The 13,782-nt window shown below is 39.5% G+C and overlaps 1 protein-coding gene across 11 annotated transcripts in view; it reads left to right on the top strand.

Annotated features, from left to right (window-relative positions):
- The window catches only part of PCDH15 (protocadherin related 15), a gene marked incomplete at both ends in the record, with an annotated part of 610,552 nt that overhangs the window by 348,056 nt on the left and 248,714 nt on the right, over positions 1-13,782 (top strand). For all 11 annotated transcript variants that reach the window (XM_080938401.1, XM_080938402.1, XM_080938400.1 and 8 more), the window contains one exon: positions 10,409-10,602. In XM_080938401.1, the coding sequence (XP_080794527.1) occupies positions 10,409-10,602 (194 nt within the window). The remainder of the gene's footprint in view (positions 1-10,408; positions 10,603-13,782) is intronic.

Below are 13,782 nucleotides of genomic sequence, written 5' to 3'. Positions count from 1 at the left end.
TTTAGATTAGGTGGTAGCTACGCTCATCTACAGGAAATGGGTAGGTTGTACATGAAGAGGGAAACCAGAACCATCTCAGTGCTTTCAGTTAAAACTACCCCTATGGGTGCGTGTGTCTACCTTCCTGATTGTTGTGAACAGACTAGAATGAATCTTGGATTAATAAACAAAGAGGCATATTTGGGGGAATATTATCTTAAAGTAGCTCTTTAGCCTTCAACATCATATCTGGACTGGAATGCAAACATTAAACAGAGATAACTCTTACGGTCTTTAGTCTAGGCTGGTCATTAACTCGCTGAATAGCAGACTCTGCCATTGAATTCTTGAGCCTCCCGACTCCATATGTCAAACGCTGGTATTCTAGGTGGGAGCCAACATGTTGATTTTCTGCTGTGCAGGAAGCCAACCCAGCACTTTGGGCATGCTAGACCAACAATCTGTGAGTTAATCTATATCCACAGCTCTCCACTCTATTACCTCATACTTTCCATTCACCTCAATGACAAAATTATCTGGATGCATCCATCATTGCACGTGTCCACGCAGCTACAGTGATCTGTCTTCTCTCTCTGCCCTTATCTCTGATCTGAGTGACCCAAACTTTACCCATGCCACACCGCTATAATCACATGGGATCACACATTTCACTGGGCTACCACCAACTGTCAAATTCAAAAGCATGTCTTTTAGTCCTCTGTCAGTGTGACACTTATGGATCAGGTTGACAGGAGATCAACCTGGATGATTAGAACTTTGTGACTCTGTCAGGATACTTAGCACTCAGAAAGGCGGGGTGCAAGCTCCTGCTTTTGAGAGATCATTGTGATGAGCTCTTGTTTAATAGTGGTGTGATGCATCCAGATACCTGTTCTACTTGGAGAGAGGGTCAAAATGGTAGAAAGCGTGAAGCATTTTCTTTCTTTATACAACATAAAAAAGAATGTTGCCATGTTCTAGCAAAGGTGTTAGTATGTGAGGCTTTTCTATGGTTTTGCATGTTTAGTTCTTGTGTGACAACATTTGTTAGAGATTTGCCCTTTCCCAAGGTAACTACTTTTGGACAAAAGTTCTTCTATTTATAGTTTTTGAGTCTTCATGTGTTCAGGACCTAGTACAAGTTCAGACTACATACAGTATGCATGTCAGCTACTCTGTCAGATTGGTTGGGGAGGGACTATCCTGGATAGAAAAGAAATTTAGATTTGGCTTTCCTCAAAAAGCTAGGAAGAGATCCTGGTATAGGCAGGCTGTTGATGCTTATGAGGGGAATTGGATGAAAGCCTCCCCCCTTGACAGCTCCTTAATGTAATAAAATGTGGAAGCTGGATGTGAGAGAATTAAATAGCATCAGAGCACTTTGGGACCCTGTCTCCCATCTCAGTGTCTGACTTTGTGAATCAGTGAAACTCTAATACATGATTTTGAAATAGCCAGAGAAAATGAATCACACACTTAAAACACCCCGCAGTGTAATGTCCTCTCGTGCTATCATTCCTTGCCTTTTTCCCTGATAGTTCCTAAGAAATGAAAGACACATGCTACTGATGTTTAGCTGTCTAACTCTCGAAACAGACCTAATACATGATAGATCCTATATAACTCATGATAACTGAGAGTTATATACTGTCAAACACATATTCTAATGAGGGACCGATCATTTTCAGTTGTTTGACTAACAGGTTGAGTCATAGTCAGTAGCCTGTTACACTTTTAAGCTATAAAGACTCAGTTTGTCTGATCAACAGAAATGATGTTGGGTCCAGAGACTCCACCTTTCAGAATCCTGGTGTCTCAGGCCCAGGGCCAAGTTTATGAAGCTTCAAGAACTGACACAATACTGGAAATCTCATATTTTACAGAAATAGGACCTCCAGGGTTCACTCTTTACTTCTTCTAAGATGTATGAGTACAGAACTTGCTACCTAAGGTATTTCTTATTGTTTTTATCACCACAATATTAAATCTCAGATGTCTGGAGCATGAGGGTAGCCAGCAAAACAGGGGCTACTCCCATAATGCACTTCAGCCAGAGAACAACTGGAATTTCCTGCAGTCGACACTCTATCAACCTCAGGTAGCTTTTCCTTTCTAATATTCACTTTCCACTGGAAAGACCTATTTGTTATAAGTTTTAATCAGTATTGGCAGAACCCCTCAGTGTGTTTGTTTCCTAAGCCCAGTGTCCATTCTTCTCCTGATAAATGTCTCTGTTGATAATTATCTACTTATGAGACTTAGTTATCTCCCTATTCACATTTCTGTCCCAGAGATCAGTATCTACTAAATGTCTCATTTGGTTAGCTACATAAGAAAAAAAAGAATGTTTTATTACTGAGAAGTGATATGTGTTAGATACTTAGCACAACACTCTTCAATTATATAAAATGCCACGTGATTTTCTCAGGCTTTCCATAAAGTCACTTTTAAAGTTTCTCTCCAGTGATTATGGTTTTTGTCTTGTTGGTTGGGCTAACGAGACACTATCTTGCATGTATAAAACTTCATTATCCAGAGAGGCAGAGAATCAGTACCACTGGACTAGCTATTGGTTACTGTGGAAGAACCTCAGTGTGGTGTGGACTCGTCTAAGTCACACCATAGGTGTCTGCACCAGTGAGCACATCCACGCACAAAACTCATTGAAAAGGTAGAGATGGCTGGTGCTCCCTCCAGGAAACATCAGCCTTCGGCCACCAGATACTTGTAAACTGTAAATTTGCTTCTCCCTGTTTGCCTCTGCTCTTTCATGAGAAAAAGCTCACTCTCTTCTGTGCCTAGCTTGCTGAGAGTTTATCACAAACTGGATACTGAGGGGTCTGGTCTTTATTGTTTATAAAAACTAGTCACATGATATATGCTATATTTTGTAAATTAAAATTTCATTCTTTTTGCTTTCAAAACATTCTCTTAATTTTCCCACAAGCTACCAATTATGGATCCCATCTGTGGTTTTTTTAGACATTTGGGAATCCCTAAACATTTGAATATTCATTACTATTTTTTTTTCCTGAGGTCAATTCATTGAAACTCCTCTGATACTCTGTTACATGGATCCCTAGGCTCTGCCTCTGGCCTGGTGAGCCAGGATTTAGCAATAATCCTAGGTCAGAGAGACATTCCATCCTATAAATCTGATAGAGTTCTTCCATCTCTGCTCTACCTCCACCCCTACCTGGTCACCTGGTGAAGAATCCCCTACCTTTCCTGTCTCCTGTTAATAAATTTACAGCTGTTTCCCTTCTCACTCTGCTCTTCAACCCCAGATTTCTTCTAGATGTTCCTGGAGCAAAGATGGTCTTCCATTACCAATTATGAAAGTCTTTACCATAGTCTTAAGAATTCTGAGTAATGATTTTTATGCCATTCTAACACATGGCATAGATTAATTTTCCTCAATAATTTCTGATTTATTATTTGTTCAATTGTGTGTGTGTGTGTGTCTATATAAATTTCATTTGCTTGGCCTGACTTCTCTTTAGCTCCTGTAACTCTTGCCTTCTACACAGATTAGCTGTCAATTTGTATGTACAGACTTTGATTTTATTTTTCCATGCAAAGTTTCCTGCTCTGCTTTTCTTCTGGCCGAGTGGGCTTTTCACGCACCTTTTCGAAAGAGGGTCATCTGAAATCACAAACCAGCACTGCCCAAAGTCCTGTCTCCCACAGGCTTCTCTTTCCTATGAAAGACCCATCTGAAGTGGGAGATGACAGCCAGGCCAGATGGAAAGGAAGCAACAGAATTTTGAAGATGGAGTGGACTCAGGAGGGAAAAAAATATAAAATATCACCTGTTTCAACGAGGAAAAGAAACGTTTTATTGATTACAATCAGAATGATATTTTCATGTGTTTGGTATATGTTAAGTAGACTGAGGAGGAAAAATTCTGTTTTGAGATAAGTACAATCCAGTATATTAATTTTATGACTCAATCTCTATATTAGGCAGTAGTATATAACCTAACAAAATTATACAACAAAAGGGTGTTGCCATACAATAACTTGCCCCATCTAAATATAATAAAGCAAGAAAATACAGTCTGAGAAATTACAGCGTTGCAGGTTCTTTCCTATAAAGACAACCCTGTGGCCTATGATATTTATCCCTGAAGAACTATTTTCTTGTTTTCTCACAAACGGACCAAATAAGAAAACAATGGGGGAAAACAGAACAATCTCTTTTATTAAAATGCAAAACAGAAAATGAGGGTCCCAGCACCGCCTGGTTGGAAGCAGGCCAGAAGCACGGTCGAGTTTCTGTGTGTTCCTGTGTCCTGTGTGTTCCTTTGTTTGATTCGAACTTGTCTTCTGCTGACATTCAAATAAACAACATTCAGAGAGGATCTAAAATACTAAGAAAAGCAGAAGAAGCCTCCTCAGTGGAAATATATATATATATTGAATATAGATGATAGATAGATAGATAGATAGATAGATAGATAGATAGATAGATAGATAGACAGACAGACAGACAGACAGATATATAGACAGACAGACAGATTCTATAATATAGAATACAAATGTAGACAGAAAATAAGTCTTCATTATTTATTTGTCTACTGTTCATAAAGTTTTAATCTTCACATCTATTCTGTTACCTGAGTCATGTGTGCAAAGTCTTAGTTCATAGTTTAGAGTGTACAAGGGATTTCTTCATCAGAAGTAAATTCTATAGGGACTAGACAGAATCCTCACCACTTAAGAGCACTTACTTCCCGCAGACCCAGATCCAGTTCCCAGCACCTACGTGGCAGCTTATGAGCGCAATGCCAGGGTATCTGTGAGCCTCTTCTGGCCTTCAAGTCACCCACCATGCACGCATACTGTTCACACACACACACACACACACACACACACACACATACACTCACTCACTCACTCACATATATATTAAACATAAATGTTAAAAACAAGCATCAGAACAGTCCCCTTCTATCATTTACCTCTTGCAAACATACTTTCGAATAAAAAGCATGCCAATACCTCCTCCAGCCTCCCCAACCTTGAACACTATAAACCACACTGGGGAAAACGGGATGGAGGCTCCTCTGCGGGTTGCACCTGTCACATGAAGCTTCTCTGTATTGCGCATGTCCGTGGAGAGTCCTCAGTGCATTGCGCATGCCACGTGCTTCAACTGCGTCCCCTTTGAGCTCCGGCAGAGAGCTTTTCAATGACTTACTGCAGTCTAGGGAGTGCTTCATCAGCATGCTGACAGTACCATCTGTAGTTTCAATTCCGTGCAGGCCTCCCTGAAAGTGTGCGGTGCTGTCACGTGCTGCCTCTCAACAAGGGATAAATCTTTAGAAACGCTCCATTCGATATCTGTCCTCGTGCAAACACAATAGTATGCATGAGCAGACAGCACAGGGCAAAGGCAAGCGTGACAGACACCCATGTGAGTCTGTGCCAACAAGCATGGGACGCAGAAGGGGCATACTCTCAGGTAAGGGTGGCAAAGTGAAGTGTGTACACACAATATCGATCTGGCTGTGTGGGTATTGCTCACCTGCGGCGATGCTCTGTGTGACAAGTACCATGCCCCCACGATCGCTAGCCTACCTAGCTCCATTATAATCTCCCAGAATCACCTTCGCCGGTACAGCGCTTCTGTGTATTGCGCATGTCATTTTTAATCTTCACACAGAGCACGATGGTGCCGTACTCTTATCCTTTATCCACATCCTCTTGACCTGCCCTCACCTTTCAGATACAGTCGGGAGTACAATCTGTTCCTAAAGTTGATACAACTTTGTATCAACACTATCGCCTGTCAGCTGTTTATTGTGTTTCTTTTAAAATTTAGTCATTTAAAAAAAAAAAAAAAAAGGTCAACATGGATTTGTTTCTTTTGGCGATTTTTTTTTCTTACCTGACAGCAAATTCTTCAAGCACAGGATCCTGTGCATCCTTTTGTGAACTTTTGTATTTCAGATTTCCAGTCGCTCCCATGGCGTTGTCTTGTAGCTTTGCGGAACTCATCACTCATTCTGAAATGAATGCTCCCTCCGTGTGATGACTCTCTCTTGGTCAAGATTAGAATCTCTTCTGTTATCCTCGCCATCAATGAGGCCTTGGGTAGCATTTCCTAACTCTCTTCCTATGTAACCATGGAGTATTTTTCAGAATTCTGGAACCCAAGTTGATATGTTTTAGGTTTCGACCCATCTAGAGCATATTTTTGTACATTTATCTTTATCATAGAAAAGATCCATAACCGAGCATTAGTGGACAGATATTGTTCTAAATTCCACCAAAATTTAACCAATATTTTCTGTTCACCTGGCTCAGATTGACAACATGGATAGCAAAGAGAATATTGTCAGACATTAAAGAAAGGAAAGCACCTTAAAAAGTATTCAATTTAAAATTTAGATAACCATAATTTTAAAATAGAAAAATTAACACATAGACAAAGTCGGCCATTTGTTTTTCATCACACATTAAGCATCTTATAATTTTTCTGTAAAAATAATGCTACAATCGTCATATTAAGGTCTCTGTGGTTTACAATGCATACTTAACCATGAATGGTCAGATGACTGTGATCACATTTTCACACCCACATATAAGGTTACAGTCATTCTACACAAGCACTGGACCACAAGTTCAGAACGTAACTGCTAAGCAGTGTTCAGTCACAGTTAGATGTTTCTAAGTTTGTAGTTTCTGGTCCGAGGAATTGAAACAAAAGCCCATATATATTTGAGGAAAAAATAGAGAGGAAACTTTATCTAAAGCCAAACAATAGAAAAGACAAGCATCTGATGCAAAGAAGAAAGCAGCAATGTGGAGAAGATGCTCAGACCCATGGTTTGGATGACTCTCTGTCTTGATCAACATATTAAGCTATTTATCTATTGCCCTCTTCTTTCTCATGATGCATATAATTTTGATCCTATGGACGTCAAATTATGCATAGGAATAAGATAAGGTTTGGTGGAGGGCAGAGTTTTGTCTTTTTTCCCCTGTAGCCCAAACTAGCTCAGGCCAGATTTGCTTTTCTGATCTCTTATCAGAATATACAGAGAGGACAATCAAAGCAGGGACCTGAAGTTGCTAGGGGCTTGTTTGGAGAGGCACGGGGAATGCATCCTTCCTGAAGGTGAGGGAGCAAGGGTGCCAAATGCATTATTGGAAGAGAGGGGTGTAGCCAGCACAAACCAAGACGAGTTCCATATTACTAAATTATTTCCCCTGCTAACGTGCCTTAAACATACAGTAGCATCACTGGTCAAATCAGACCACAGACCTCTGGAATCCATACGTTTTAAGAATACCAGGATGGAATTATGGGAGAGTATGGTGAAACTTCATGATGAGACCTGTAATGCAGTACGGAAATGGAATAAATAGTTCAGTGTCTGTCATTTAGCTACTAAAACTGTTAACACGTTAAAAAGACATTTACTTTTCATTTCATGGTAGATATCCCACTACCTTCTTCGGTAGTCAGCCCTCTCCACATCTACTTTCAGTTTGTGAGGCAGTTCTCCCCATCCCATAATAGAAATGGGTCTCATCCACCCTCACCATTAGGAGAGCTTTGGACACTAACTCTAATGGCATTGACCAGTCATGCTGTGAAGGTGTCATCTGTAGCTCTAGCCAACCCTACCATGCAGGCTGAGGCTGAGCCGTCTACAGCAAACCTTCACTGAGAATTTCAAAGAAATATGTTGAGCTTTCAGTTTTGTGCAGAAAAAAAAAAAAAAATGTTGGTGTTGGTCGGGAGCTCAGAAAGGTGGTATCCACCCAGGTTTAATCCTCGGCTACTGACAATGTCTTCAGAATCCTTTGCTCGTGTGCAAAGTTGATGTTGATAGTTAATTATTTATCCTATAACTCAAAACTAAGAGACTGAGAAGATCAAAATCGTCTAAAAGTATGTAAGTCTTTTAAACATACACTCATTGTTCTAAAAAAAATATTTTAAAAGATCATGAAATTCCTTCCTTAGATCGTTTATGTTACCAGATGAAAGACATACACAGTCTTAAATGTCCGAATACACCTTAGGCAGTCCAAGAGTTGGGCAGCTGCTTACCCTTCATTTGGTTAGGATCCACCTTCCTACTGATAACTCCAAATTACTCCTTATTGTCTATGTTCCACCTGGGCTGCTCTTAAATCATTGTCCAGACCACAGGGCCACATATTTTATGGCTCAGCTATCTCACTGACGTTCTCTTTCTTCCATTTGTGCAGATTTTCTTCTTTCATGGTGGCTCCTTCTTTTCTTGATCCTTGTGGTCTGAAGCCCAGGAAACCTAAACCCGCCTATGTTTCGTCTCCCCAGCTGTTAGCTGCTGGCATCTTTATTTACCAATCAGAATTAACTGGGGGCAGGGTCCCTCAGTGTCTTATGTGCAGACTCTCTCATCTTTGCAGCAGTTTGGGGAGACCGAAATTAGCATCAGAACACAAGTAGCATTAGGCCATCCCATTACCTTTCCCTCTTTTGTCCAATTAATAGGGCTTTTTTTTTTCTCTTAGATATAAATTGAACATAATTATAATATTTATGGAAACTATAGGGTGTGATTTATACTGATAACATCCAGTCCATCCTAGATAAAGTATCCTAATTTTTCCAATGCTCACTACTCTCCACAAGCTGGTTGTTTCTGAGGGGTTAGCTGCAATGTTCGCAGAATAGGTTAGCTCCTCTGTGCTAAGCTGACTGTAGACTTAGGTATATTCTTACCACTTGTGTTTCTGTAGCCCTGGTGGGTATTGATAGCACCTCCCATATGGGTGCCTAGTTCAATTTAATTATCATCTATCACTGACTCCTCTCAAAACTCATTTAAACAGATGTTAAATCAAACCATCCGTAATACCTGTGTCCCTACATCTCACTCCCCACTTTCTCTTCTTTAATGGATGCACCGCCATTCATCATTAAGTCTCTTTAGGCTATTTAATTCCCAAGAAAAATGTTAATACTGAATCCGCTCTGAGCTGGGTTTTAATTAAGATTTCCTAAGACATTTTGTGTAAGTGATTCACTATAACCAAAACTGCTATCTCCTCTTCCGGTCCCCATCAGTCCCACATTTTATCTTCCTACTGAAGATCCTGACTTTGTGTGGCAGGACCATTTCCCCCCAAAATACACACCATCCATTTGACTGTTTCTAAAAATATCGCTGCAGGTCTATGTCTGTCACACCTACATACGTTCCCCAAATTATTTCAGGAAATGTCTGTTCCAGTGGCAGCCACATCTGCCTCCCTGACATGCCAACCTTTAGATGTAGTATCCTCAATGCCAGTTGCTAAATTTCCTTTTGTCTTCACTATTTTTGTTACTGCTATTTCTGTGCCCATCATCAGTCCAAGTGCAGGGAATAATTAGAAATGTAATTAGAGGGATGGCAAGACAGATGGATCAAGTAAAGGTACTTTCTGTCAAGGCTGACAGCCTGAGTTTCATCCTAGAACCCTTGTGAAAGAAAGAGAAAACCAATTCCTGAAAACTGTCTTCTAACTTACACACGTACACACTAAAACATAGTTATAAAAAAATAGAAAACCAACTCCCAAATTTTCCCTCTAACATATACATAACGAGCACACACACACACACTACATAAATACACACACACACACACACACACACACACAATTTTTGCTTCCCTTCCTGGGTAAAGTGAGGCCATGTTCTTGTTCCCTCCATCCAAACAGGATTATAAAGAAGTGGTTAGTAACATCTTCTTCCAGGATCAATCTTTTCCTTCAATGTAAACGTATATCTCTCAAGAAGTGGGAGAACCTTGTTCAACACAATAACCCAGTATCACTTTAATCTTGCTGTATGGAGTTCAGATGTGTGCATATATCATGTCTCCAGGCTCTTCTCGGTGTCATCTCTGTGGCTCCAAAAACAACTCCCTTCTCTTAGAAGAAAATAGTTTTGGGAGTGTGGGCTTTATCAACCCATCACATGCCCATTGTGGGGAGGTTATGAGGCAGGAGAACACTGCAGATGAGAAAACTAGGTAACAGAAGCTCGGGAGAAATAAAGTAAACTCTGACCTTTCACTTTGCCCTGGTCTCAGACTACAGTGATCCGTGTTCATGTGTAAAAGACTGAGAGGTAAGATAAAAGACCGATCCCATATAGGAATATTATAAGTTAAGCTTTCTCCCCACCACCGCCATTTTATTACATTAGAATAAAGGCAGGCTTCAATGTTAAAGAGACTCTTCTGAACACTGCCACACAATGAAAATATTGGTCCTTGCCATGACTGGATGCCACAACCCAGAAGCAGTGGACACAGCTGCATACTGATTGCACTTTGCCTCGGCTTTGAAATCAGGTCTTTGTGTTTGGGGGAGCCAATGACACAGCAGTGAAATCCTAACAAGATTTATGTTGTGTTATTTTTTTTAATTCCAGCTGACTGCTGTAGACGCTGATGAAGGCTCTAATGGGGAGATCTCCTATGAAATACTGGTGGGGGGCAAGGGAGACTTCGTGATCAACAGGACCACAGGGCTGGTGAGCATTGCACCAGGAGTGGAGTTGATCGTGGGACAGACGTATGCGCTCACAGTGCAGGCCTCGGACAACGCCCCACCTGCAGAAAGAAGGTGACTCTGCTGGGCCCTATTTCCCTAAAAAATAATCACTATATCTATGCATTATCATTACTGAGGGGCTACTATAAAAAGCCAACTTCTGTTATTTTTCAGCTAAGCTTTTATATTTAAGAAAAGCCTTCAATAGTCTTCAGTTTATTTTATAATATATATTTTTTTAATTGAACACAGTACTATAGTTAATAGACTGGCATGGTTAATACACATCAATATATTATAGTTACTATGATGCAAAAGGTTTAAGTCAGCCATAGATTGTGGCATTACCCACCTGTTTGTGAGTAATAGGCTAAAGATCTCTCATGAACAACCAGAGCAACTCACAAAGGGATTATTGATGTGCTAATTTTATTTGTTTATGTATATATGTGTATATATGTATGTATATATGTATGTGTGCTTGTATATATACACACATATATGTGTGTATGTATATATATACATATGTATGTATATATGTATGTGTACATGTATATATATACATTTATATATGTATGTGTGTATGTATATGTGACATTTTCTTACTTATCGCACATATGTATACTCTATATTATAAAAGAAGAACAGAAACAGCAATGATAAAATCTAATTATTATAGCAATGTCCAGTATCATAAGCTTACACCTCGGGTCTTTATCAAGTAAAATAAGGGTTTCTAAAATCAGACTCCCACCAAACAGAAGGCTTTTAGATTAATGAGAGGATCCACTGTATGGGTGACAGGGATACAGGGAGAATGGCTGATTGATGCTCAAGGCAGGACAAGGAGGAGACGAGAATCAGACCTCACTGTGCTGACCAGAATAATACGTGATTTAAAGCCTACCAATTCTTTACTCCGATTTTTTTTTTTCGTTTAATACTTGGGGACCACAATCGGCCATGAATGAACCTCAGACTTGTGTTACTACTTCTACCCTTAATGATTCACAGCAGGGATTTCTCAGATTGATCATTGCCTGTGTGCAGAGTGCTCAACTCTGCCTGAGCAGGCTAGGTCAGTAATAGGGTTTTATTCAAGGAAAATGGCATTCCTCAAACGGCTTTATCCTTAGTAGGGAGTGTCCGATCTCTTGGTAGCATCTGTTTTTGTTTTTATTTAAAAACAATGAGTTGGATGCTACAGAATTGCCTTATAATTTTTCACCGGACATAACATGGAGGGTAGCATGCTTACCACTGTATCGCCAGCACGTTCTTCAGACATGCCCTGAGACCATCAGAGAATTAAAGCTACACACTCCCTTTCTACCTGAGTAGGTAAGGTGATGTTTGCTGCTGGATAGGGACAGTCACTGTTTTCTGCAAGGAAATTATGCCTCCAGATTGAGTTGGTAAATGAACTAAGGAGGTAGGCAGAAGGAACACTACCCAATTCTTTTTATGAAGCCACAGTTATACTGATTATTAAATCACAAAATTATCCATCAAAAAAGAAAACTACAGACCAAGTCCCCTTATGAACATCGATGCAGAAATACTCAATAAAATTCTCACAAACTGAATCTAAGAACACATCAAAACAATGATCCACCATGATTAAGTAGGCTTCATCCCAGGGATGCAGGGATAGTTCAATATATGGAAATCCATCAATGTAATCCACTATATAAATAAACTCAAAGGAAAAAAACACACATGATTATCTCATTAGATTCTGCAAAAGTCTTTGACAAAATACAACACCCATTTATGTTAAAAGTATTAGAAAGATCATGAATTCAAGGTGCATACCTAAATATAATAAAAGCAATATACAGCAAACCAATGGCCAGCATCAAACTAAGGGAGAGAAACTCGAAGAAATCCCATTAAAATCAGGAACAAGACCAAGCTTCCCACTCTCTTCCTACCTACTCAGTACAGTACTCGAAGTTCTAGCCAGAGCAATTAGACAACAAAAAGAGGCTTTGCTTTTAATATTCCCTTGAAAAGGAAGATGGTATTTGAAAGTTACTAACATAAAAGTATAAACAGCTATGGGGTAACACCACCAGCAAGAAAGGAATGATCATGTCCTGTACTGAAAGCAGTGAAAAGTTTGGCAGCAGCGATCTCAACTGGGGAGGTTCTCCGCCTTGTTTATTTTCGTTCAACCACTTGAGTTTGTATGTTTGAATGATACTGAACCTTAGAGCCAACAAAAATAACAACTTTACGTTTATGTTGTTCCAACCTAATGAAGCATCCACAGGTTCAGAGTGACCGCAGTAAGAGCCTTCATTGGATTTTTGGTTTTTTGTTTGTTTGTTGGGACTTTAATAAGATGAAACAGACAGAAGTGAGTGAGTTAAAAAGGTTCTAAAATTAAAGCAACCTTCAGTCTAGTGGGGTGTGTTTGTTAATATGTTTATTTGGTTCAACTGAATTGAGTAAATATTGTTTAATTCAGGAGTGAAATATTACTACTATCAGGTTTGAAAACAGTCTTGACACCAAACGCTCCTCATTAAATAACCATAAAAATGATTGACACAATATGGCATCATATTATATTCCTGTTGTCATGGGATCCACGTTAATACTTATCCCATAACTAAACAATGCTCTCCGATAGAAAATATTCCAATTCTGTGAAAAATATGTGTATGTGTATATGCATATACATTATACATATACATAAATATATTTATACATATGTGTAATAATTATACATGGTGATAGATACACTTAAAATATTCATTTTTTCTAACAAAACTATACTGGATTTCTACAACACCCGTGTCTGGGGAAAACACTGGAAGAAAAAGAGGGGCCTGATGGGATACTAGTCTTGCAGTGGCTGCTGGGATACTAGTCTTATAGTGGCTGATGGGATACTAGTCTTATAGTGGTTGATAGGATACTGGTCTTGTTCTGGCTATACACACATGCACACATGTGGTACAGAGTCTCAGGAGAGAAGAGGAAACAAGGGCAAAAATGGAGACACAGGTTGAAGGCAGAACATGAGAAAATGTACAACACTTGATCATTACCAGTGGTCTTCTTTAAATGTATTAACAATTCCATTGTCAGGATTAAGTTTAAACTTGACAGTATCAAGTGATTATATACACCAGCTTCAATAGCTCCTTCTGTCTCATGTATACTCCATCCCTTTAATGTAAGATTTACAGTTTTCTTCTTTATTCCTCTGTGAAGTCACAACAATGCTCTCTCTGTCTGTGA

The sequence above is a fragment of the Micromys minutus genome (genome assembly GCF_963924665.1).
Source record: "Micromys minutus genome assembly, chromosome: 25".
NCBI classification, from domain to species: Eukaryota; Metazoa; Chordata; class Mammalia; order Rodentia; family Muridae; genus Micromys; species Micromys minutus.
The sequence above is the reverse complement of the archived record's forward strand: the minus strand, read 5'-3'. Positions and strand labels throughout refer to the sequence as shown.